Genomic DNA, 27904 nt, shown 5'->3' with positions numbered 1-27904 from the left:
TTGAAATTGTTAAATATTAATATCAGTTAATAGATTAGTTTATATTTTATTAGACACTTTGTTATTTTCTATTCAGGTAGATTAAGACTTTCTGTTAGCATTTTGATTACAAATAAGTCTTGTAAATTCCACTTAATTAATGAGAAATCATTACTTTCACAATTTGTGAAAGCTTATTACATGGTATCAACAAATTACATTGATTATGAAAGGGCATAAGCTTTTTGGCTTTATTGATGGTTGTTGCCCTAAACCAAGCCGATGTAATGGTCCTTCCTCTTAATCATCTTCTTCAACAGCAACAACAACATACTCTGACTTTGATCTTGAAGACTGGATTGTTAAAGATCACGCATTAAATGGCATTAAATGACATTAATCACTGCTATTCTATCACCTTTAACCCTAATTTATGGTGTTGGATGTACTTCTTCAAAACGAATGTGGGAAGTTCTCAGTAAGCATTAATTTCATTTTAATTTAATGCATGGAGATCGAACCTTTGATCGCTAGCAAAGAAGACCATGTCAATTATAGTTGAGCTACTCAATTTTCATATCATCAAAATTGATTTCGATTGATTAAAAGCATATTTTAAAGTAATTTTGGAAATAATAAATCCAAACGCACCCTATGTCCATATTTAGGAGTGATTTTAAAATGAACCACTTATAACATGTTCAAAATCACTCTAAAACATAATTTAATTTCTCAAAATCAACTCATTCTCTAAAAAAAATATTCAAAATCAACTCAATATTTGATTTTACCGGGTCAAATGTAATTTTTATAATATTAAAATTGATTTTGAATAATTAAAAATATTTTTTTAAATCATTTTGACAATCACTCCCAAATACGCCATTAGTCATTCACGATCATTCTAGGAGAAATCAAAACATGATTCACCCTTTTACCTTTCACAATAAAAAATTAGCAAAAGGGACCAAAGGAAAAAGAAAAAATTTCAATTTATATCCCTCCAGTTTTAAGATTTTTCAGATCAGTCCCTCCATCTATTTTCAGGCAATCATCAATCAAACCTCTTGACTCGGTCTTCACGCTCCTTTCCTTTGCCCATATCATATCATCACTAACCAAAAACCAACACTTTTCGTAAACGCTTTCTCCCTCTCTCTCCGTTTTCCGGCGGCCATTAGGCGAAATTCTTTCCCGTCTGCACGGTGACGGCCGCTCCGACCACCCACCGTCACCGTCGTCTCTTTCGAAAGTTCATTTATCTGTCACGGATCGGATATACGACCAACGGGTAACGTTAATGTTCTTTCTTTTTCATTTTGTGTAATTCATGAATTTACTTGGGCCATAATTATCTGTATTTGTTTAATTTTCATTCGCAATTTTTACATTCATTGTTGTTTTAGTATTAATTGCTTTGGTTATGCTTGAAAAGTTCCTTTTTGTGGATTAAAAGGAAAATGATGGTATAGAGATCTAAAAGTAAAGATCATTTTTAGAGTTTTAGATGAATAAAGTGATCTATTTTGATCTTGTTGAGAAAAGAAGTTCAAGGTTTTATTAGATACGAGTGATTTTGATTGAAAAAATGGTCAAGAGAAGACGTTCAAGACTTTATTAGATACACGTGAAATATAGTATACCAAAAAATAATTGAATCAGATAAAAGTAAATTTTTAGATGTGGAAAAGAATGAATGATGGATTAGTTAACGATTTTTTATTTAAGAGGACGATTGTTGCAAAAGCGAAGATTTCTACCTACATACTTTTCTTTCTTTCCTTCTTCTAATATATAGTGTCGGCACGAGAGGTGAAAGGATTCAAACCTCCAATCTTAATTAGGTTTGTAATTTTCCTCTACATAAATTATGTTAACTAGATGTTAATAGAGTCCTAACATTAGCCGGAAAATGGAGAGATGTATAGTATATAGGCGAGAACAATCATTTCAAAAGCTAACACACGGGGACTTAAATCTAAAATAGATGATATCATATTGTTGTAGGGATATGTGAAGAGTTGATTTTCCTTATAAAAAATTTATAAATCAAATAAGTAAATGATGTTCCTCTCAAATTTAGTTTAAAGAATCTACTTTTTGCATTTAAAAGTCTTAGATTTCGTGCTTCCTATTTTTTTTATTTTTCAAATAATTAGAATGTGAAGGGGGACAATATAATTTGTGGACTTCAAAAAAATTTATTAAAATAAATAGCAGTATAAGTAGGGGGAGTGTTACATTATTAAATTTTCTTAAAATAAATCTTTCTACCGTACCAAAACTAATTTTTAGAAAAGATATGCTTTATATAAAGTCTATTCAATATTGTAAATCATGGTTTATTTGAACTGCCCTGTTAGCCATGATCTTCTTTACAAAATAATAAAAATAAAAATAAAAAAGTTTCCTAAATAACCTTTTATGAAAATATATTTAAAATTTTATTTGCATAACTTTTTCAATCAAGCATAACTAAATTGATATATGGATGTGTTAATAACTACAAAGTCTATGATTCGCAACGTTTTATTTCTATGTACTAAAAAACTTTTCAACCCTTATTGAAATAAAGGAGAAAGGAGAAAGGAGAAAGGAGAAAAAGAACAACGAAAGTTTTACGTGGAAAACCCTAACTCATGGAGAAAGAACCATGATAGAAGAGTTCTTATTATTCAACATTTTTTACAAACACCACATACCCAATATATAAATAGACTAAGGCAAACCCTAATACAGTGGGAAAAAGTAGAGAAATATAAAAATACTAAAATGCCCTTAGGGCAAATACAACAGTTTTTAACACTCCCCCTCAAGTTGGGGTGTAAATGTCAATAAGACCGAACTTGCTAACACAAGTATCAAAGCTTTGCCTTAGTAACCCTTTAGTGAGGATGTCTGCAACTTGTTGACTTGAAGGAATGTAGGGAATACAAATACTGCCACTATCCAGTTGTTCTTTAATGAAGTGTCTGTCGATCTCCACATGTTTAGTTCTATCATGTTACACAGGGTTATTGGCTATACTTATAGTTGCCTTGTTATCACAGTAGAGTTTCATAAGAGTGTCACTATCTTGGTGAAGGTCAGAAAAAACTTTCTTCAACCATATCTCTTCACATATTCCTAGACTCATAGCCTTGTATTCTGCTTCAACACTGCTTCTAGTGATCACACTTTGCTTCTTACTCTGCCAAGTAACAAGATTACCCCACATAAAAGTATAATACCATGAAGTGACTTTCTATCTATAACAGATCCTGCCCAATCAGAGTCAGTATAAGCCTCCATGCATCTCCTGTCATATTTCCTGAATATTAGGCCTTTTCTCGGAGTGGATTTCAAATACCTCAAAATTCGAGTAACAGCCTCCATATGTTTCTCGTAAAATGCCTGCATAAACTAACCAACCATACTGACAGCATAGGATGTATCTGACCTAGTATGAGATAAGAAAATCAATTTTCCTACTAGACGTTGGTACCTTTCTTTGTTAACAGGAACTCCGTCGACAGAATCTCCAAACTTAGCGTTAACTTTAACAGGGGTATCAACGGGTTTACATCCAGTCATCCCTGTTTCTCTCAACAAATCAAAGATGTATTTTTATTGAGAAACAAATATTCCTTCTCTCGGTCTTGCTACCTCCATTCCAAGAAAATATCTCATACTCCCGAGATCTTTAATCCTAAATTCATTAGTCATTTTCTATTTTAGTTTGGTAATATCAGTGACATCATCACCTTACAAAATGATATCATCAACATACACGATTAGTATAGCCATCTTTCCCAATGTTGACTTCTTTGTGAACAAGGTTTGATCAGAGTGCCCCTGAATGAACCCTTGGGACTTAACAAAGGTGGTGAACCTGTCAAACCAAGCCCTCAGAGACGGTATCAAACCATATAGGGATTTTCTGAGTTTACAAACTTGATGATTAAATTGAGCTTCAAACCCAGGAGGAGGACTCATATAGATCTCTTCTTCTAATTCACCATTCAAGAATGCATTCTTCACATCAACTTGATGGAGGGGCCAGTCTTTGTTAATGGCCATTGAGAGAAGGACCCGAATCGTATTCAGTTTTGCCACTAAAAAGAAAGTTTTCGAGTAATCGATTCCGTACGTCTGAGTAAACCCTTTAGCAATCAATCTAACTTTGTATCTATCTAAAGTTCCATCAAACTTATACTTAACAGCGAACACCCATTTGCACCCAACAGTTTTATGCCATTTAGGAAGAGTTACAAGATCCCATGTTTTATTCGTCTCAAGAGCTTTCATCTCTTTCATAACTGCAGCCTTCCATTCGAGAATCTCCATGGCCAACTATAACCTTCCTTTCATCTGCACATTGTTACAGTATCTAGGTTCGTAGTGAAAACTCTAAACCCAGAAGACCAGTTACTATAAGAAAGGAAACTATGCATGGAATACTTGGTACACGATCTAGTCCTTTTCCGTAGAGCAATAGGTATATCAAAGGTGCATCATAATCTCCTGTTTCACCAGACCTCTCATTAGTAAGAGAACAGTGGTCATCCTTGCTTACTCGTGACAAGTCTTCAACCTCCTGAATTTCCCATGATGATTCATTACTATCTGCAGCTTTGTCATTGTCTGAAACAATCTCATCAGTTCCATCACTTTCAATCACATCACCCTTAACACACCCATCAGTATTATCAGGAACAGAAGTACCTTGAACCTGAGTTGGTGCTGGTTCCGATTCATGGACAGTATCCGATGGAACAACAGGAGACACTATTTCCTTTCTAAGATTCTTCCTGTAGTATGTTATATAGGGCACTTGTTTAGTAGGAAGGATAGTGTTATTTGTATCCAAGATAAGCTCAGGAAGAAAGTCCATGGAACAGAATATGTGGACGAGTTAGTCTCTTCACTAGTTTTCTCCTCCTAAAGATGACTAACGGGAAAAAAGGTTTTATCCTCAAGGAACGTGACATCCATAGAGACAAAGTACTTCCTTAAGGACGGATGGAAACACTTATAACCCTACTGGTGAAGTGGATACCCAATAAAGACACACTTCTGAGCGAGAGGAGCGAATTTAGTTTGGTGAGGACCATGACTATGAACAAAAACATTACACCCAAACACTCGAAGAGGGACATCAGGAATGAGACACATGGATTGGTAAAACTCTTTGAAATATTCAAGAGGTGTTTAGAATTTCAGAATACGGGAGGACATCCGATTAATAAGGTGGGTTGTAGTAAGAACTGCATCTTCCCATAAATACAAGGGAAGAGATGCAGAGAGCATGAGGGATGTGATAACTTCGACGAGGTGACGATTTTTCCGTTCAGCCACCTCATTTTATTGAGTAGTATAAGCACACAAATTCTGATGGATAATACCTTTTGAAGTAAAAAAAAACTCTCGAAAGGTGTTATTAACGAACTCCCAGTCATTGTCACTTCGAAGAATGGCAATCTTAGTGTTAAATTGTGTTTCTACTGTAACATAGAATTGTGAAACATAGGCATCACTTCTAACTTGTCAGTGAGAAGAAACACACATGTAAGACAGGTGTGATCATCAATAAAAGTAACAAACCAACACTTGTTGGACAAAGTAGTGATGTTTGAAGGACCCCAAACATCACTATGGACCAAATGGAATGGCTGGGAAGGTCTGTAAGGCTGAGAAGGCACGATAAAGAAGAAACATCCACACTATAAAATAAATGGTAAAAAAAATACTTCATATATTGAAAGTTTGGATGACCAAGACGAAAATGTCATAACAAATAATTTTTTTTCAGAAGTTGAAAATGAAGATAACAAACTAGTCCTAGAAAAACTCCTAAAGGCAACATCATCAGAAAGGAAATAGAGACCCCTGTCATGTCGGACAGTGCCTATCATCGTCCCCAAGCTCAAATCCTTAAACAAAATAGTATCTGGTGAGAAAACAACTCTGCAGTTTAGATCCCTAGTTATTTTACTGATAGACAGCAAGTTGTAGGATATTTTCGGAACATGCAACACATTCTGCAAGATCAAACCCTGGAAAGGAGAAAGATGACCTTTTCCTTGCAACATGAGCAAATGACCCATTTGCAATTTGAATCCTCTCATTACCAGTACTTAGAAAATATGAGAGAAATCAATCAGATGAGCCAGTTAAATGATCTATTGCTCCTAAGTCCAGTATCCATGTTTCTTTTCCCTCAATAAGAAGACTAAAGGATGGAGGGGTACCTGATTGGACGATCGTACCGACCCTAACAGTATCTAGGTCATTTTGGTTGATCTCCTGAGACTTTGATGTACCATCAGTAAATTCACTCATAAGTGCTCGGTCAGACTTCGACTTGTCATTTGGAGGGTGACGTCTGCCATTTGGGGGTCGACCATGTAACTTCCAGCACTGTTCCTTAGTATGCCACAATTTCTTGCAATGTTCACATACTTAAGGAGGTTTAGCGTTCTGCTTGTCACTATCAGATCCAGATGATTTCACACCAAACACAGTGGAGTCAATGGCATTAACTACAGGATTGTTCATAGCACTTGATCTATCTTTCTTCAAATGAACTTCAAAACAGACTTCCATTAGAGACGGTATTGGTTGTTGTCCTAGTATTCGATTGCGAACCACATCAAACTTGGAGTTCAATCCATAAAGGAAGTCATAAACATGATCAACTTTCTCAATTTTCGAATATTGAACCCCCCTTCCCCCCTGCCGCATGAACAATCCCAGACAATTTCATGATAAATCCATCTCTTGCCACAATAAAGACAATTTATTGAAATAAGACATAACGTACCTGTTCCCCTGTTTGCATTCATGAACCTGTTTTCGAAAGGTGTACAAACGTGACCCATTTTGCCTCTTAAAGTACAGTTTCTGCACTGCCTCCCAAATATCCCGAGCAGTCGCAGAGTACAGCAATGGTTTCTCTATCTGTGGTTCCATGCTGTTCACAAGCAAAATGCGGAGCAAGGAATCTTCTCCCTTCTAAATGCATTCCTGAGGGTCTTCAGTAGAGGTCTTTGTATCTCACTAGTTGTCACAGGAGGTTTTTGTCCACCAAAAAGGAAGCATCAATAGGCTGTTGGTATGGCAGCGCAAACCATGAGGTCGGTTGGATTGGCGCCGAACTTGGCTGGATCATCGGTTGGACCGGCGTCAAACAGGTGGCTGTCGAGTGGAACGGGACTGTGCCATGGTGGATCAATTGCGGCTGCTCGATCAGATACAACAGAATTTGGCCCGATTGCGTCTGCGGCTCGATCATTGGTTGCTGCCTGAAGACCCCTGCGCCGGAATGAGAGATGGCTGGATCAGTTCCAATTGGCGGTTGGACACTGTGCGATGGAAACATGTGCACCGGATTGAGGTGGATCAACCAAATATACCTACCGATAGCAGCTTGAATGACAACGACATTTACCGTTTCAACAGTGGTTCCATCATCAGTTAGGTTTTCCTCCATGATGACTAGGGTTTCGTCACCATGCTCTGATACCATAGTGAAATAAAGGAGAAGGAGAACAACAAAAGTTTTAGGTGGGAAACCCTAAATCAGGGAGAAAAAACCATGATAGAAGAGTTCTTATTATTCAACATTTTTTTACAAACACTGCGACCCAACATATAAATAGACTAAATGAAAACCCTAATACAGTAGGGAAAAGTAGATAAATATAAAAAGACTAAAATGCCCTTAGGACAATTACAACAACTTTCAACAACCCTAAATCACGAAGTTCTATAGTTTCTTTTCAATTTATTAATAGTACACAATAATTGTTTTTTTAAGGTTCAGAACTTGATTTTAATATCAAATCCTATAAACTATTTTGGTACAAATTTGAGAACTCTCTACTTTTAAGTGAGCAAGCTATAATTGATATGTGTTCATTCTTTTTTATGTGAAAGTTAAATTTCTACAATGGTACGCCCTACCTTATTGTACTAAAAAAAGTTTGAGAACGAGAATAATAGGTTATATAATGTATATTTTTAATCTAAATCTATTTTAAGTTCATGCTCAAGAAAAATACTCAGGTGCATCCTAGGTTACACTTATCTTTGATCATCCTATCTAATTGCCTAATCATAGTTTGCAACATGGAAAACTCTTCTTACTTCTTTTTAATTTTTTCTAAACTTTTAGATTTTTTTAATTTTTTTTAATAGAGTGAGATGCACAAAAATGAGTTCATCATGGATGCAATTTAAGTATTGTTTCACGCTCGTTGCTCTTAAATTCAGTTCACCTTCACTTCCTTTCACTTTCTTCGAATCATCTTCACTCATTTTATCTCATGGCGCCGCCTTCCATTATACTGAATTCTAATATAGCTTGAAAATTAAAAGGAGAAAAATCTCTAATATAAAGTTAGTCTTAATATATGGAAAAAAAAGTATCAATATAAGAAAATAATCTCTATATATAGATGAATTGGAAAGTGAATTAATCAAAGTCCTAATGAATCAAGGAAACTAATCTTGATAAACCAAGTAAACTAATCCTAATCCTAATCAATTAAGGATTTAACCAAGATATCATAATTTACTCTAATCCTACTACATCAGATTTACTACAGGAAATTTTTGTTGAAGATCTCATATTGGAAAGATGAGGAAGACCGATCACGATCTTCAAATGATACATGGATTAATCTCCTCACCACGAATTGGTTTTGAGATAGAACCATGAAGTTCAAATAGGTATTTTGTCCAAAAAAAAAAAAAAAAGTTAAGATTCGATATTGAGATGAATATTTAAGAATATTTTAAGACTAATTAGGGTTTAACAGCGAAAGTTCAAATAATTAATAGACATTTTTAAAGTTTAGAAACCTAGACACAAAATTGAAACTTTGGGATTTATAAGATTTATTTGTGTTAACTCTATTAAGTTAAGCCTCCAAAGTTTAGATACTAAACTTCTTATTTAATTCTTTTTTTTTATATACTAAGATAATATGGAAAGTTCATACTACCTCCATTGATTGCTTTCCACAAAAGCATACCTCAAAAATTGATGACATGTTAAATTATGAATATGAGCAGTAGGTACTACCGTAGTACTACAAGACATCGTGGGTTGAAATCTAGTTTTCATATTTAGGCCACATGTCACATTTTTTAAACAATTTCTTAATTAAAAAGTTCATATATTTTATTTATACAAAACATTGTGGATGAAAATAATGGTAGACAATTCTTTTTTTTTCTTTTTTTAATGTGTATTCTAATTTGATAAATATTAGCTTTTTTGACAGGTTAGGGCAAGATGGAAGCTAATATTTATGATCTTAAGGTGCCTCTAAATCCACGGGACTTCATTAATGTAAGTTCTTGACCTTAATTAATTCATTTTATTTGCTTCATTTAGACACCATCATCAATTTTCTAAATCAATTTTTCATTTACTTGATTGAATGGATATTTGGTGTAGTATTTTTTTTTTCCGAAGAGAGAAATTTCATTACCACTGTAGTACTATATGACAAGTTGCATCCACCTCAATAATAAAGTGTGATAAAGGAGGTGTATAGAACCTCAAGACTTCAACACTAAAGAAAGAGAAACCATGGCACCTAAACCAACATCGAAATCTCGAAGGTAGGAACAAATTCAATTTCACTGAAATTACACATAAAGAACTTGTAAGGTCTTATAAATTTTATTCTTGTCCAACCAAATGGTCCACATCCTAACACAAGCTAAACAAAATTCAACATGCGATAGAAATTTCATAAAAAAAAAAAAAATCAAATATCCACAAATAGAATGATGTAGCACTCAAATCTTTGAGCAAATCTTAAAGAAGGTTTTATTAATGTGTGTGAAAATAAAAGATAAGTCCCCTTAAATGGACTTAAAGGGAAAGGGCTTGATCACCTCTAAACTAACTTACTAACTAATCTAAATCTAACCTCCGTAAATAGATCCTCGGGTCACACCTAAACTAAAATTAACAAAATGAAATTAAAAATATTAATGAAAAATGCATTTGGTAAAAACTTGTAAGAATTCCCAAAATACCTTACATCAATTTTCCTCCAATAAAGAATAACTTGACCTGAGTTATGTTGCTAGTTGAAAGTCATCCGGTGGGTAGTATGGAGTGAGGTTTACAACGTTGGATGTGGAATGGATGTTGAGTGAAGGAGGAAGTCAACTTGATAGGCCTTTTCTCCAATTTTATTGATGATTTTGAATGGTCTGAGCTTTTTGTTGGAGAGTTTTCTGTAATTTCCAGTGGGTAGCCTTGTTTCTGATGGATCATTACTAGATCTCCAAGTTGGAAGATTTGGATGCATTTGTGTTGATCGACTTTGGCTTTGTATGATGGCATTGGCAGCTTCTAGGTGGTCTATTACTTCTTGGTGTAATTTTTTTATTCGGTCCACCATTTGTTCTACTTCTACATTTCAATCAATAAATATGGAAGATTAATAAGATCAAAAGTTAGACGAGGAAGTTTAGTATAAACTACTTCAAATAGACACTTCCCTGTAGATTTGTTCTGTATATTGTTGTAAGCAAATTCAGCTTAGGCAAGACAAGTATCCCATTGTCTTGGTTTGTCGCTGGAAAGATATCTAAATAGGTTGCCAAGTGTCCTATTTGTTACTTCCATTTGGCCACCTATTTGAGGGTGGCTTGTAGCGCTGAATTTTAGGTTTGTGTCAAACCTTTTCGAAAGAATTTTCCAAAAAAAGCTCATAAATTTTATATCTCGATCTGATATTATTGATTTTAGGATCCCATGGATTTTGAAAATTCATCTGGAAAAGAGGTTAGCAATGAACATAGCTTCAAATGTCTTTTTGTAAGTAATAAAATGTGTCATCTTGCTAAATCTGTCCAAAACAATAAATATGGAATCAAAACCTCTTTGTGTTCTAGGTAATCCAAGGATAAAACCCATGGATAAATCCTCCCATATAGAATTTGGAATGGGTAAAGGTGTGTATAGTCCAGTATTTTGAGTTCTTCCTTTGACTTTTTGACATATAAAATATCTTTTTACAAAGTTGTTTACATCTTTCCTTTGTTGTGACCAATAAAAACATTCACTAATTGAAATTAGGGTTTTGTCCCTTCCAAAATGTCTGGCTAAACCGTTTGAGTGAGCTTCTTGGATAAGTGCTTCTCTAAGAGATCCTTGGGTATACATAATTGGCTGCCTTTGAAAAGGAATCCATCAAGTAAGTGGAAGTCTTTGCAGTTGTTGATAGTTAAACAAGATTGTCACGTGTCATGGAAATTGGGGTCATTTCCATATGATGTAGGAAGGTGGTAAAAAACAATAATAGATCTACGTAAAAGTGTTAATAAATTGGCATTCCTACTTAAAGCATCTGCTACCTTATTAGATGACCCTAAAGTGTGTTTGATCATGAAGTCAAATTTTTGGATAAAAGTAATCCATTTAATATGCATTATACTAACATGCTTTTCGGAATGGACAAAATTTAAGGAGTAGTGATCAATAAGTAAGACAAATTCTTTTCCAATGAGGTAGTGTTCCTAATGTTGGAGTGCTCGAACTAAGAAGTAGTTCTTGTGCATAGGTGAATCATTTTTTGTGAGGTTCACTTAATTTTTCACTAAAGAACTCAATTGGGTGATTTTTTTGAGATAAGACAGCCCCAATACCTACCCCACAAGCATCAACAACAACTCCAAATGCTTGGAGAAATCGGGTAAAGCTAGGATTAGAAGAGATGGTAATTTGGATTTCAATGTATTAAAGCTATGTAAGGTATCTTCATTCTATTCAAACTTTCCTTTCTTAAGGCAATAGATAAGAAGAGCTGCTAGAGAGCTAAACTTTCTAATGAATTTACGATAAAATGAGACAAGACCCCAAAGAAAGATTGCACCTCTTTTAGGGGGTGTTTGGCTCACCAACATGAGTTGAGTTGAGTTGGTATAATATACCAACTCATTGTTTGGTCCACCAACTTTAAATGTTAGTGGAGTTGAGTTGATATATTTTACCAACTCACCCCAACTCTCCATTCTTTTCATGTTTTCAATGACTCCACCCATCGGTAACTGTCACACTCCAAGAACTAACTTCGGACTCCGACAACCACCTTCGATGACAACTTTGACGACCAATTCCTGGCTCTGTCAATCACCTCTAATGAAAATTCTGGCGACAAAATTCGGTCTCCAACAACCACCTCCGATGATAGCTTCAGCGACCAACTCCAAGCTCCGACAACCTTCGCGCGGCCAACTCCGAAAACCAATTTTGGCCTCCAAAAATCTCTGATGACCCAACTCCGACGACCACCTTCACGCTACCAACTCCAACGACTAATTGACTTCGACAACAAACTCCGATGACCAACTCCGATGACCACCTTTGTAGGCTTCGACAACCACCGCTAACTACAAACTCCGATGAAAATCACCTTCGATAATCACCTTTGAGCAAGCAACTCTGACGACCAACTCGGGACTTCGACAACCACCTTCGATGACAAATTCCAACAACCAACTCTAATACCACATTCATGCGACTAACTTCGGGCTCCGACAGTCACCTCCGACTACAATCTCCAGCGAAAATCATCTTCAATGATCAGCTTCGACGATCACTTTCGCCCGGCCAACTCCGGGATTCGAAAACCACCTCCGATGACAAACTTCGACAACCAACTCCAATACACCTTCATGCAATCGACTTCAGACTTCGACTACAAACTCCAGCAAAAATCATCTTCGATAATCAACTTCGACAACCACTTCCGACTACTAATAAGACTGGTGACTGTTAAAGTATGTTGTAAGGTTGTTGATTATATAAAAAATATTATTTTGTCTACATTAAATGCAATATTTATACGTGATGAATTCATATATCAAATGAGTGTTAAGAATATTTAGACGAAAAGTATGTATGTAGTTGAAAAGTATGTAATATATAACAAAAAAAAACCATAAAATGAAATTTTTTTTCCTGGAACATTTTCCAACAAGAATTAGTGAAAAATAAATATTTGTTCTCTGATGATCCTCTAAATTTAGAGGAAATGAAAGTGAAACTGTTGAAGAAATGTGGTGACGTTCCTTTGGGTGTTACGATGATGAGGGAGATCTAATTAACAAAAATTCATGACATAGTAAAAATATAGAGCGACAATATGAAAAAGAAGAAAAAGAAGAAAATGATAATGAAATTCATTGAGAAAAATTAGCTAAAGTCAAAAGTTTTGATTTCGTTTTAGTTTCTCATTTTATTTAACCATATTTCTACAAGAAATCTAATGGGTAATTGTTGTTCATTGCCCAAAAAAGAAAGAAAGAAAGAAAAGTCTTAAAAATTAAAAGAAAAAATTGCAATCCATATATTATTCAAACAAAGATGGGCATAATTATTGAATAAAAAAGTTTCAAAACAAAAATAGTAATCATAAAAACATGTTATTTAGAGTTCAATAAATTGCATCAGATATCCAGACATATGAACTCAATTCTATACCCTAAACATAGACATATGAACTTAGACCAAATAACTTGTACCCCATACACAGACATATAAACTCTACAGATATATGAACCCCACAGACATATGAACTCCAAACATCCTATCTCAACTTAACGCCCTAAACAGCCCCTTACTGTTACTGTTTTAGGTGGTTGCCATTCTGTTATGGCTTGAAGTTTGGTTGGTGGCTACTGATGATGAAACCTAAAAAGTAAATATTGGAATTTAGAAATGCACACTTCTTAGTATTGATGACTAGAGAATTAGAAGCTAAAATAGAAAATACTTCCTTAAGGTGTACGAGATGGTATTCTGTAGATTTGCTGTAAACTAATATGTCATCAAAATAAATAAGAACATATTTGTTAAGAAGAGGAAGAAAAGTTTATTCATGAGCCTCATAAACGTGCTAAAGGCATTGGATAACCCAAACGGCATGATAAGTCATTTAAAGAGTCCCTCGTCGGTTTTTAAGGTTGTTTTCCATTCTTCACCTTGTCTTATACGAATTTGGTGATATCCACTAGCAAGATCAATTTTGGAGAATATTTTTTATCCAGCTAATTGATCCAACAAATCAGAAATTGGAGGTATAGGAAAATGGTATTTGATGGTTATTTTATTTATTGCACGACTGTCAATACATAAGCGCCATGAACCATCTTTCTTTGAGGTTAAAAGAGCTGGCACCGCAGAAGGGCTAAGACTCGATTGAATATGTTTTTTAGGAAGCAAATCCTGAATGATATCATGAAGTATTTGATATTCCGATGGGCTTATTTTTTAGTGAGGAAGGTGAAGTAAGGATGATCCTGGTTGAAGTCTATTTATGTTGGATGTCCCTAAGTGAGGGAAAGGTCGTTTGGTTGAGTTTTTAGGGTAGGAAACTGATCCAAAAAAATACTGGACCCTACTGTTTCAGGGGTGGGCAGAATAGGAGGTTTATTTTCCTTGGTAATAAGGGCCATGGAAAAAGTGGATGCTTGAGTGATTGCTTCTTTATTGGAAAGGAAGGTGAATAAATGCCCTTTTTATTTAGGTTGGGTCAAGCTTGAAGGGGTAAAGATATTATGATTCAGTGGTATGAGAAGAATTCGCTTCCCCATCCAATCAAATTGAAAAGTGTTATTGTTCCTTTTATGAATTGTTTGATTGTCATGTTGTCAAGGTTTGCCCAAGAGGACATGTCAAGCATCAATGTCTAGGACGTCACAAATGATTTCATCTTTGTAATGGATTCAGATGGATAAAGAAACGGTGAAAAATTGATTCACTAGGACTTTTCCACCTTTTTCTTATCCAACTTACTTTGTAAGGACTTTGGTGGTTGTCAACCTTGAGTTTAAGTGCTTGAACCAGCTTTTTAGACACTAGTTTTTTGCTGGTGACTCCATCTATAATAACTGTGCAGACTTTTCCCTAAATAGTGCACTTTGTTTGAAAGAGTACATGTCTCTGAGATGAGATTCTGAAGTGGGAGTAAGTAAAGTGCGTTGGAGAACAGGATAGTTCATCTCTCATATTTGGTTGAGTGACTTGAAGTTCATCTTATTGTTCTCATCATCCTCATCAGATTCATGCTCTTTTTGAATGGCTAAGGTTCTACGTTTGGGGGCAATCGTTTAAAAGATGACCTTATTGGTCGCACCTAAAACATTTGTCAAGGTTAGGTTTGTTATAAAGATTAGGATTTTTAATAGTATTAAAACTTGTATTCCCCTTAATTTCTTGCTCGGATCTCGGTTGGTCAAGTTCCTTTGATTTTAAAGTTTGGTGTACTGGTAGTTGTTATGGACTTGGATGTGTATTGAAGCTGCCTTATTCCTTGAGCTGAAGGCTTGTCCCATTTACCTCTTCTTGCAGACCAACATTTTTGCTTTTGCACTTCATCTTCTTTGATAGTGGAAACGATAGAGACGACTTCTGAAAAATAGGAAATGGGATGCAAATGAAGTTTCTCTTTGATTTCAGTGCGTAGGCCATCAAGGTATCGAGCAATCTGCTGATTTTCATTCTCAGCTAAGCTGTTTCTTGCACTGAGTCGTTGAAATTATTCCGTGTAGTCTTCGACATTATGAATGCCTTGTTTGTAGTGTTGGAATTGATTGTATAGCAAACTTTAATGATGAATGGGTAAGAAACGTTTCTTCATCAAACACAACATTTTGGGCCAGCTTCGGATGTGGGGTTTGCCATAGATTCACCAGTTAGTTTGGATTTGATCCCACTAAGCAGATGCCCCATCCTTGAGTTTCAACTCTGGCAATTCAATCTTTTTATCTTCAAAAGTGCCCATATAGTCAAAAGAAAATCCACGTTCTTCACTTAATTCAAGAAGAACTCGATGTTCATTCTTCCGTTTTATGTAGGGAGGTCAATTTTCATCTTATAGTCGGTCTCGTCTCCAATTTGGATTTCCTTGAGCTGGCAGGTAAGTGTAGGGATCTTGATAGTGTTCTTGATGGAAGTTTATGTGGTAATGATGTTCTTGTAGTGGTTTTTGGTTATTTGGAAAGTAATCTTGGTAAGGAGATGGATAAATGATGGATGGCGATGTTGGTGATCAGCAAAAGGAGGGAAAACCTTTTCATTATCAGAGGAATCGGTCTCTGTTCCTATTAAGGGGTGAACGGGTCCTTGGATTGCCTGCCGTTACATAGGAGAGACTTTGGTTTTGTAAGGCTTTTGGCCAGAGTCACCTTGTTGGGTGCCAAAAGTAGCCTTTCTTGGAAGAAATCCTTGGTCCCTCTGAACACCTATTTGCAATCCTAGTTGTTTCTTGGGTTGTTGATCTTGATTTCCTCTAAATTCTTGAACTTCTTAGTGACCGTGGTCAACTTCTTTACTTTTGCCTTTATTATGAGGAGCTAGAACTTTACCAACTTTAGTCGTGAGGAGCTCAATTGCCTGGTGCATACCCGAGATAGTGGTGGTAATATTGTTGATGGGATTTTCTACCGTTGAAAGCTGATGATCGACTACTTGGGGTGAAGAAGATGCTTCCGCATCATTTTTGGGGTTTTGGCACCCATCAAGTCCCTTTCATGAGGTTCTCTGATATCAGTTGATGTAGCACTCAAATCTTGGAGTAAGGTGCCCCTTAAATAAAACCAAGGGGAAAGGGCTTGTTCACCCCTAAACTAATTAACTAACTAATCTAAACCTAACAACCTAAACTAAAGTTAACAAAATGAAATTAAAAATATTAATGAAAAATAAAGCTGACAAAAACTTGTAAGAATTCCCAAAATACCCTACATCAGAGAATACCAAATACCAATCACCTTCGAAATATACACATACATACATACATATACATACTAGTTATTTTATACGCTCTTTTTTCTTTATGAGATCATCCACTTCGCGTTACTTTTAATCAACTTTTTGTTTTTTTGCTTTCCAATGCATTGAAATGTTATTTTCGTTTTTAATAGATTACGAAACGAAATATATTTAGTAACTCTTTTGTTATTGTTTGGAATTGAATAAAAATATGTTTGGTTCGTCTTCTCCTAAATTTTAAATTAACAAGAAAACTACTTGAAGATTATTTTTAAAAAAATAAAAATAAAAAATGGTTCGCTTTTTGGATTATGGTTTATATAGCAAAATCTAACCAAAACAAAAATAGAGAACTTAAAATTATTTGCAAATAAAGATAAATCTAAATTCAACTCATGTCAAGAGTCTAAAAACCCATTAGCCTGCCCATAAAAAAAATACAAATTAGAATGATTTAAGTCTATTAGTGACGGTTAGGGATCTATCTTTGATAGAATTCTATATTATATATCACAATCAGATTACTTATATATTATTGACTATTAATTATTTAAATCATAAATTTGTATGGTTATTAGAACTATATTTTTGTATTGAAGTATATTAATGTATTTAAAGACTATCACTAATATAATTCTATTATTGATAGTAATGGTAGTCTAGTTCAATTATAAATTTATATTGTTATTAGAATGATGTTGCATTGAAGTTTGATAAAGTTAATCACTTTGTGGGTATTTAAAGTGTTGGATTGGTTATTATACCAAGTGGTTTTTATAGTTAGAATTTAGTTCCTACCATTTATAATTGAAATTTAGTTCCTATAGTTTGATAGAACTATCATAAATAGTCCTTATGGTAAGGACTACTTATAAAATTTTATCAAATCATAGGGACTAATTATGAGGTTTTATCGAACAATATGGACTAAATTCTAACTTTTTAAATCATAAAAACCAATTCTAACCTTTTCCACATCATAGTGACCAAATTTGTAATTTAATCTTATTTAAATGTCAGCTTGATGTATCGATGAGGCTTAAGAATGATGATTTGACATTTATATGACAAAAAGCTTTGCCTATTGTACAAAATAAATATGGGCAAACAAAAAAAAAAAAGATCAATTTAATGGACTTGATATTCCTCTATGTCCTAGGAATGTCATGCTTACTTGTCTTAAGGAGTTTCTAAGAGTGAAGATTATTCCTACAAGCCAACACGAGTTCTTTTAGTATGTCTTGCCCTCACTAACATACTTCCTAGAAAAATTCACAGGAGATCATCCAACATAGAATTGCTCTAAGCTAAGTATATTTAACTTTGGAGGAGTATAGGTAGTAACTTTCAATTTTTTTTAATTCTTTCTTAACCATACTTTCACATCCTCACTCAAGATCACTCCCATTTGAATATCATCTTGATTCATTCATGCACTCTTCCTGAACTCGAGTGTTACAAATGAGTCTTATCTTCTTGTATTCAACTTTTGTGTATCTTAATTCTAAACTACATCCAATTTGATATAAAAGCTATAGCGATAATTCATGAAATTTGGAGGACGTAGGGCTATGTTGAAACCTTGAAAATATGATGAAAAAATGGATAAAAATGAAGAATAGAAAGGGATATTTTATAGGGTATGTATAGATCAATGTTGGTAATAGTTTAGCCAAAATAGTCATGAACTTTAATTATACTATTGTTTGACTTTTAAAGTTACATATCTGACTTCCAAAAAATAATTACAAATTGGCATGATAAGTGCGGAAGAGAAATTCTAGTAATATGAGAGTATCATAATATGTATTCACACTATAAATTTGTCTTCATAAGTATTAGTGGACGTAGGAAATATTTTCATAATATTAAAAAGTTATCAATCTATCCTTGCTATGTTTACAACTTAGCAATCATAATGATCTCTTTCACTTGTCTTAATAATAAAATTGTTCAGCTATATATTTGAATGAATTTTAAAAGGCCATGAGGAGTTAGAAGTAGAATTTTGAAAATTCTTTAAACCAAGTTTCTCAGCGACCATTTGAGGTGCATTTTGGTTTCTTATATGAGACCAAAGAAATTCTTCACTCCATGGCAAGACATCCTTCCCTCATCCATTCTTCCTCATTTAACCCTTACACACATCTAGGAACACTTCTTCTTGGATATTCATACACGCCTCGAGTAGCGGGCAAAATGGTATAAGAACATTATCGATCCACCTATCTTCAAATTTAAGAGCATTTCAAAAATAGGTTTAAATACTTCTTTAATCTATATGATTTCGATTTTTGTTCATTTTGACCCTTATATTTTCAAAATAGATTTATCATATTTTTTATACTTTTAATTTAGTTCGATAACCTTAAATTTTAAAAATATATATTTTGATTTTTAGATGAAAAAAATAAAACAAAAATGAACGTACAAAAATGACCTATTTTATTTCAATTTTGACCCTAAATGTTCAAAATATCAGTGGCATGTTCCTCCCGTGGAAGTTGCGATAGATTTTTTTGGAGGTTTTTAGACTGCTAAAGTTTTTGGATATTGATCTTTCTAAACTTGATTTTTTTAACAAAAGAGACCCTATACCTTGTTACCAATGTAAATATTTTTTGCTTTTGTAAAATTCTTTAAGGAGGAAAACAAAGTTGCTCACAATTTGGCATTGATCCTCTTTGGAGCTCTCCAGAGTATGAAAAGATGTATTTCCAGCCTCTATTTTTTTTTTTCCGTTTGTTGAATGTAGTAGTCGTTTCTTGGGCTCCCTCTACAAAATCGAATCCCAATTATTCGTTAGTGTCACCTATCACCATCATAATAAGGGTCTAACTGTAACCACTTTTCCACTCTCGTAAGTTGATGGGTTAGAAATTTGAATGATGTGTCGTCGGCACGATGGCCGCACAATTATTTTTGAAGGGGATGATGTGGTTTCTGGTTGTTTGGTGTGATGTTTGGAATTTCGGTTTCAATAAAATAGGGGAAAAAACAATTAATTTAGCCTATGAACTTAAAAAGAGAGAAGAAAAGGGAAAAAAAATGCCTTCACCAAGTATATGTCGTCGGAATATGACAGGAAGACAGAGTGGTAGAAATCATAGAAGCCGGAGGATTCCCCGCCGACGAATTTCCAGAACAAGCCATTACATCAACATGTCGTCTAAGAGTCCCAAGATTAGCCTGTCCAGTCAAACTCCGTTCTCTTCAAAAAGCCCTAGCCATGGTCCACGGCGTAAAACGAGCACTCTTAATTCTCGAAATCGAAGAAGTCAAAGTCCTTTACGATCCAAATTTAACCACAGAGACCCTGATCCTCACTGCAATCGACGATTGCGGCTTCGAAGCCAACCTCATCTCTGCCGCAGACGAAGCCTACAAAGTTCACATCAAACTCAATCGAGCCACCTTCGGAGACATGGCCGCCATAAAATCCTCTCTCGAGCAAGCTGCCGGAGTGAACTGTGTGGAAATGGAAGCGATTGGCCGCCGGATGGTGACCGTCAGCTACGATCCTGACCGGACCGGTCCGAGGTCGATTCTGGAGTTCCTGGAGAGGTACGGAGCAAGCTTGTATGTGCCACCGAAGAGAAGAGATGTGGAGCAGCTTCAGGAAGCTTGTGCTTATAGGAATTTGTTCTTGTTGAGCTGCTTGTTTTCTGTTCCAGTGGTGGGTTTTGCAATGGTGCTTCCGATGCTTCCTCCTTATGGAGACTGGTTGAATTTTAGGGTTTGTAGAATGCTTACTGTTGGAATGGTTCTTAAATGGATCTTCTGCACTCCAGTCCAGTTCCTCGCTGGTCGCAGGTAATTTTATTATTATTATTATTAAGTTCAAATTTGTTTTGCTACGTTTTAGTTCCTATATTTTGAAAACTAAATTATATATAAAAAAAATGTCTTTTAATTTTGTATTTTGTAACTTTGGGGGCGTTTGAGACAAGAAGAATCCTAGGTTATTATAGTTGGGTTATAATAGTTTGTGTTTGAGTGTAGATTATTTTAGTTTAAGTTATAATAGTATGTGTTGTAAACTATTTTAATTTGAGAAATAAATCATAAAAACGGTAACAAATAGGCAAATATTGTAGTAAATGTGTCGACGGTAGCTAATTGGAAGTTTTGAAATAGTATTTACTATAGTAAGAGACTGTCTTGCCCCCAAATGCCCCTTTTTATTTTGTAAAGCTAAGAGTATTAATGCAACCTTTTGACGTTCAATGATATTTTTGAAACAAGTATTAAGAGTTTGTGTTGATATACTAATAATAGGTTAACTTTGAAAATTTTTCTTTTAAAGTTAAGAGTACTTTTTAAAATTTTTTTGAAATTGTAGAAGTATTTTTAAAATAAAACACTAATTGTTTCCATCCAAAATAACGGTAGTGATATTTTTTAATCCTTTTTTTGGAATTTTGATAGTATTTTGAAATTTTTAAAAGTTCAAAGGTACTTTTGACAAAAAGTACAAAATTTAGGAACATTTTGTATAGTTTAGTATATTTTTAATTTTGTAATAATTTAGGTCCAAAAACTTTAATAGGTAAGAATTTAGTCTATATAGTTTGAAAATATCAACAAAATATAGTTCTATCATAAAAAATCTCTTTGAAATTAAAAATATATATATTTTGAATTGAAAAACTGATGAAAATATTTTCAAATATAGCAAAATGTCATAGTCTATCAGTGATAAACACTGATACGTTATTATTATCTATCACTAATAGACACTGATGCCTATCATTATCATCTATCACTAATAGACAGTATCATTTTGCTATATTTGTAACTTTTTTTGCTCATTTTACTATATTTGAAAGCAGACCTTGTAATTAAGTATCAACTTTTATTATGCAACAACTTAATCTTATAGTTTATAAAAAAATTTAATTCCCAATCAGTTTAATGATCTACATATGTAATAAATTTCATTAAATCTTAATAATATTTCTCACAATAAAGACTAATTTGTTTGAAATTGTAAAGTTTAGGGGTTAAATTGTTATTTATTTAAGTTCAAGAACTAAATTGTACAAATTTAAAAGTATATGAACTAAATCGTTACCAACTAAAGTTCATAGACTAAATTGTTTCTTTAATTAAAGTTTAGGGCCAAAATTAATTTTAACCCTATTATTATTATTATCATCATTGTTGTTATTAGCCTCTTGATCAAAATTTTAATCTCTGTTTTCCAGTCTCTGCCTAGAGAATTAGTTTGTAGGTTTCTGATGGACTAAATTAGTCCTTCCGTTTGCGTCTATTTGTTTGGTAAACTTTGAAAATTATAAATTTGGTCATTGAAATTTTACATTTTCTAGGAAAATATATCGTCTTTGGTTTTTAAATTTTGAGTTTAGTTTTCATTTGATCTCTCGATATCAAAATATTGTACTTTTAGTCTTTACCTTTTGAATTTGATTTCAGTTTAGTCTTTTAAGTTTCAAAATGTTACAATTTTATCTTTGATGTTTGAATTTTGTTTCAATTTGTTCCTTGGATTTTAAGATTAACACTTATAACCTCAAGTTTTCATTAAATATACACTTTCAATTTGTAGTGCTAATATTTATTAATTAATTTAACAAAATTTAAAAGAATAATAATTAATTAAGTTTCACTGTTTTTTTTATCACTCTTAAACTTAATTTTAAATTTCCACTTCATTATTTATTTTGAATTAATTAACGTCAAAATGGAAGTGAGTATTTAGTCAAAAATCAAAGTTAAAAGTTTAAATCTTAAGATTTGGGGATCAAATTAAAACAAAACTCAAAACTCAAAGACTACTAGTGTAACATTTTGTAACCTAGAAATTAAGTTGAAATCTAACTCAAAACTTAAGGATTAAAAGGGTAAGATTTTGAAAACTATGGACTAAATAGAAATTAGACCCAAAACCTAAAGACCAAAAAAGTTTTTTTCCCCCTAGTTTTAAAATTCACAAATCTATCCGACATAAAATTGAAAGTTTGGGTTCCATTAAACATAAAATTCAAATCTATATCTAATAGATGAATTTTTGTTAACCTATTAGATATAAAATTTAAAATTCAGGGACACCTACTAGACACATAATTGAAAGTTTAAAGATTTATTAGTCATTTTGATAGGTTAGGGACTAAACTTGTACTTCAACGTTTTTAATAACTAACATTTATAGGGCGTTTGGGGCAAAGAGTTGGTTATTATATTCCTAGGTTATTATAGTTGGGTTTATGATAGTTTGTGTTTGAGGTGTTGATTATTTTAGCTTGGGTTATAATAGTATGTGTTTGAGGTGAAAACTATTTTAGTTTGAGAAGGAAATAGTAAACACTGTAATAAAGAAAAAAACGGTAGTAAATAATAAATACTAAAGTAAATGGGGGTTTTGAAATATTATTGACTGTAGCTAATTAGAAAATACAAAATAGTATTTACTGTAGCAAAAAGTGATTATTATAGTCTTAGAATAGTCCTTACCCCAAACACACTCTTACTTGTTTCTATTCTCATTGGAAATGAGAGAGAGAAGAATAAAAAATAGGAGGGTTTCAAGACAACTTTTTGAATCTACAGACATTTGTTCGTTTTTGAAAACGAGGAATAATAGCGTTATCTTATGTGCTTTTGCTTTAAAGAAATAGTTTAAAAATTGCTTAAATTTTAATTTTGCTATGCTTGATTAAATTACGATGAAATAAGAAACTGCTGCTTACCACAGTTATGATCTTATGTTTCAGGATTTTTCTTGAAGTGAAAATGTGTGTTTGGATAGTTTAAAGGTTCTCTTTGGATAATTTTTAACAGATTTTATGTAGGATCATACCGTGCATTACAACGGAAATCTGCAAATATGGATGTTTTGGTTGCTGTAGGCACCAATGCAGCTTATTTTTACTCAGTATACATAGTACTTAAAGCATCCACTTCCAACTCTTTTAAGGGGAAAGATTTCTTTGAGACTAGCTCCATGTTGATCTCCTTCATTCTACTTGGAAAATATTTGGAGGTCATGGCCAAAGGCAAATCATCAGATGCTTTAGCAAAGCTTGCTCATCTTGCTCCCGACACGGCTTGTTTGATGACCTTCGACGATCATGGAAATTTGCTATCAGAGGTGGAGATTGATACCCAACTGATACAGAGGAATGACATAATTAAGATTGTTCCTGGGGCAAAAGTCCCTGTTGATGGGATTGTTATTAGTGGTGAAAGCAATGTGAACGAGAGCACAATTACAGGAGAAGCAAGATCCATTTGCAAATCAACTGGTGATAAGGTGTTTTTTTTCTTTCCTTTTCCACATGTATAAATTTGGGTCTAGCGCTTCCCCTTCGAGTCTCCAAGCCCCGTTTGGTAACTATTTGGTTTTTGAAATTAAGCTCATTTTTTCTCAATTTTTTACCATAATTTGCATTTTTGATGTAGTAGGGATTAGGGTAAATTGAACTATTTTTGTCAAATCCTTGATTGATTAGGATTAAGGTTAGGATTAGTATTAGTTTTCTTGGTTTATTAGAATTAGGATTAGTTTATTGGATTAATTAGAATTAAGATTAGTTTGCAATTCTCTATAAATCGAGTATCTGTCTTCTTGTATGATTTGATTCTGGGAGATTTCTCAATTTTTTTTATCAAATTCTTAGTACATCGAACTATCTTAAGTAGTCAAATTCCAAAAACAAACTACTTTTTTTAGTTTTCAGAACTTGCCTTGGTTTTTGAAAACATTGGTAAGAAGTAGATAACAAGATAAGAAATTTGGAGGTGGAAAGGGGTGTTTATAAGCTTGATTTTTAAGAAACTAGAAACTAAAAACCAAATGGTTGGCTTGAATTAACAATTTATTTTAACAAGAAATGTGCCACCAACAGGTTATAGGAGGGACTGTCAATGAAAATGGATGCTTATATATTAAGACCACTCATGTTGGATCTGATACTACACTTTCTCGAATCGTACAACTCGTGGAATCGGCTCAGCTATCACGAGCACCAGCTCAAAAATTAGCAGATCAGATATCAAAGTTTTTTGTCCCTGTTGTGAGTTTAATGATTTTCCTACTTGCTTTTTCTTCATGCTTGCTTCAAATTACTGCCTAATACAACTTAAGTCTCTTTACCAAGAATGATTTTCAAGTTTTGCTTCTTTCTTTCTTTCTCTCATATAGGTTGTCGTGGCAGCATCTGTGACATGGCTGGGATGGTTAATTTGTGGAGAAGTTGGTTTATACCCAAAACATTGGATACCTAAAGGCATGGATGAGTTTGAACTTGCACTGCAGTTTGCCATTTCTGTGTTGGTGATTGCATGCCCATGCGCCCTTGGTTTAGCAACACCGACTGCGATCATGGTTGCGTCGGGAAAGGGTGCTTCTCTAGGCGTGCTCATTAAAGGGGCAAGTGCACTTCAAAATGCATATAAGGTTCTCTCTGTCTTCGTTTGAGAGTCCATTTTGTTAGAACGTAAAATGCTTTAAAGATGGTAAGGAAAGTATTGGTTTACATACTTACTTTTGTCCCTGTACTTTTAAAATTTGTCCACTTTAACCCATTCATTTTCATTTTTGTTTCAATGTTAAGATGTTAAAATAGTCATTTCTTAGAAAGTACAAAGAAATGGACTTTTTAAAAATACAAGACTAAAATGAATCAAAATGTAAAACACAAATATCAAAATGAACTAAAGTTGAAAGTACAGGGACTGAAGTAGTAGTATTAAGCCGAAAATATTTGTGGAGTATTTTTAGCTTAAATATGTCACGAGAAACACTTAAAAAAAAAAAAAAAAATTAAGAGCACATTACCCTAGATTATGGAATTGATCAACTTTTTAGTTGGATGAATATTGAATTATAAGTTTTCATTTCTTTTATGACCTTACTTTATAGCAGGATTTGTGCTATAGGTTGTTTAATTGTGTTCTTGAGTCTTAAAAAAATTACAGTTTTTTTTTCTTTCCTTTCAACCAGGTGAAAACGGTAGTTTTTGACAAGACTGGAACTCTAACGGTTGGCAGGCCGCAGGTAGTTAGTGTTGTGCTTTTTTCTACAGTTCCAATGCAGGAGCTCTGTGATGCAGCAATAGCAATTGAGGTGAGTGCATTTGTAATTCAAGTTGATAGGTTTTGAATCTTGTATTCAGTTTTGTTTAGAAGTTTCTTATGTAAATTGAAGGTATTTTTGTGTGCTTTTTCATGAAAATTTGTACTTTTTCATGCTAGTAACATGTACACCCTTCGAAATTAAAAGTAAAAATTGAGATCTTACTTTTGTGTAACACTTTGAGTATAGTCAAACAGCAAACACCCTATAGCAAAATCTGTAGTGGAGCATGCGAATAAAATGAGAAGGAAGTTCGGGGCCCGAAGCGAATGTCGCAAACGCATCCAGAACTTCGAGGTGTTCCCGGGAGGAGGGGTTGGAGGAAGAATTGATAGAAAGACAGTTTTAGTAGGAAACCGAAGGCTCATGCGAGCTCACAGCGTTCCTGTCAGCCCTCAAGTTGATAGGTACGCTATAGAAAACGAGCGACTGGCTCAAACATGCGTCTTGGTGGCTATTAATGGCAAGATAGCAGGAGGTTTTGGCGTTATAGATGCACCAAAGCCTGGGACTAAAGCTGTCATATCATTTCTTCGCTCGATTGGCATCTCAACCATATTGGTCACTGGAGATAACTGGGCCACAGCCTTCGCCGTTGCAAGAGGAGTTGGGATTAATGAAGTCTTTGCAGAGATGGATCCAATTGGAAAAGCCAACAAGATTAAATCCTTCAAGGTAAAACTTTAGTTCACATTTGTTAACCATTTTGTTTTTGAAATTTATGCTTGTTTTCTCCTAATTTATTTATCATGATTTTCACATTCCGTAGAGAAACATTTGAATTCTTAGTCAAAATCTAAACACAAAAACTACTTTTTTCTAGTTTTCAAAACTTAATTTGATTTTTGTGAACATAGGTAGAAAGTATACTACACAACATAGAAAGTTAGGTGTGAACGTAATTTTCAAAAACCAAAAACAAAAAACAAAATAGTTACTAAATGAAGTCTTCGTTTCTAGTGCTTTGCTTGCTGCTCCATATAGCAAATTTTATGTTTATGAAATGACTCATCCTTTGTTGAGTTGAACGCAGTCGACTGGGAATATTGTGGCAATGGTGGGAGATGGAGTAAATGACTCACATGCCTTAGCTGCAGCTGATGTTGGTATTGCAATTGGTGCTGGAACAAATATTGCTATAGAAGCAGCTGATATTGTTCTAATGCGAAGCAATTTAGAAGATGTAGTTACTGCGATAGATCTCTCAAGACAAACTGTTTATCGTATATGGCTTAACTACATCTGGGCTCTTGGCTATAATATCATCGGCATGCCTATCGCTGCCGGAATTCTATATCCCTTCTTTGGAATCCGATTGCCACCGTGGCTTGCCGGTGCCTGCATGGCTGCTTCCTCTCTTAGTGTTGTATGTTCTTCTCTCTTATTGAAATGTTATAGGAGACCCCTGAATTTTCAATCTGCTTGATAACTCAACTTCTTTTCAATGTGAGTTTGGTTTGATGAAAGGGTGATTTTAGTTATATATTCAAATCCTTTTTCAAGATTTGAATGTTGTTTGTTTGGTGTTACATGGTGGGAGATAATTTTGAAAATACTTTTCTGTAGAAGTATTGGGAAAATAGTGCTTTTTTGTTATGAAAGTGCTTATAGAAATAAGTGTTGTACTCAAACATACTACTCTGAAAAGTCATTTCAAACTCCTTCATGAGTAGGTTAGAAAAATGTTTTACATGTAGATTGATAAACAAATTGTTCTTTCTATCTTTGGTTATAGGTCTATTGTTGGAATTAGATATTGATCATTAATAAAACTTGTATTTCTATTTTCATTATTATATTCTCCCTTTTCTTGAAACATGTATGCCTTTGTTTATACTTTGAAAAATTATGCTTGTTTTCTCTATAGTATCCTTATATATCTTTTACTTTTCTTTTAACACATTTGAATTCTTAATCTAATCTTAAAAATTAAAAAAATTTAAAATCATTTTTAGTCTTTAAACTTTCGTGTAATAACAATTTAGTTTCTGAATTTTGATTTGTTGTTATTTAGTCTCTGAACTTTAAATTTTTTTTAACAATTT

At 33.8% G+C, this 27904-nt stretch overlaps 1 protein-coding gene and 1 long non-coding RNA gene across 5 annotated transcripts; one reads left to right on the top strand and one right to left on the bottom strand.

The window, feature by feature from the left end:
• The first annotated feature begins 1010 nt into the window (after positions 1 to 1010).
• Positions 1011 to 27325, top strand: LOC120088046 (copper-transporting ATPase HMA4-like). 4 transcript variants are annotated; one of them, XM_090305770.1, is made up of 10 exons: positions 1059 to 1270; positions 8557 to 8691; positions 9249 to 9316; positions 19848 to 20575; positions 23564 to 24035; positions 24631 to 24798; positions 24927 to 25181; positions 25728 to 25850; positions 26049 to 26534; positions 26893 to 27325. In XM_090305770.1, exons 3-10 carry the CDS (start codon positions 9260 to 9262, stop codon positions 27283 to 27285), a joined length of 2682 nt encoding a protein of 893 aa, XP_090161896.1. In that variant the 5' UTR covers positions 1059 to 1270; positions 8557 to 8691; positions 9249 to 9259; the 3' UTR covers positions 27286 to 27325. The 4 variants fall into 4 exon arrangements, with proteins under 4 accessions (XP_038900998.1, XP_090161896.1, XP_038901000.1 ...); XM_039045070.2 differs by lacking the exon at positions 8557 to 8691 and having other exon boundaries at positions 1011 to 1270; XM_039045072.2 differs by lacking the exon at positions 8557 to 8691 and having other exon boundaries at positions 1062 to 1270; positions 9237 to 9316.
• On the bottom strand, positions 18611 to 19961 carry LOC120088047 (uncharacterized). Its single transcript, XR_005484805.2, has 2 exons — positions 19821 to 19961; positions 18611 to 19538 (listed from the first exon to the last, which is right to left on the bottom strand). It is a non-coding gene; the product is annotated as an uncharacterized LOC120088047 (long non-coding RNA).
• Positions 27326 to 27904: the final 579 nt, after the last annotated feature.

This window comes from Benincasa hispida, chromosome 10, assembly GCF_027475165.1.
Source record: "Benincasa hispida cultivar pf3 chromosome 10, pf3_genome.v1.1, whole genome shotgun sequence".
In the NCBI taxonomy this organism is placed as follows: Eukaryota; Viridiplantae; Streptophyta; class Magnoliopsida; order Cucurbitales; family Cucurbitaceae; genus Benincasa; species Benincasa hispida.
Note: the sequence above shows the minus strand (reverse complement) of the source record. Positions and strands in the feature narration are given on the sequence as shown.

What these genes read in the sequence shown, in the direction of transcription:
- LOC120088046 (XM_039045070.2), top strand. Translation starts at nt 9,260, where the DNA reads ATGGAAGCTAATATTTATGATCTTAAGGTGCCTCTAAATCCACGGGAC. An exon ending in CAAAGTTTTTTGTCCCTGTT is followed by an intron (nt 24,799 to 24,926) that starts GTGAGTTTAATG and finishes TCTCTCATATAG; the next exon opens with GTTGTCGTGGCAGCATCTGT. An exon ending in ACAAGATTAAATCCTTCAAG is followed by an intron (nt 26,535 to 26,892) that starts GTAAAACTTTAG and finishes AGTTGAACGCAG; the next exon opens with TCGACTGGGAATATTGTGGC.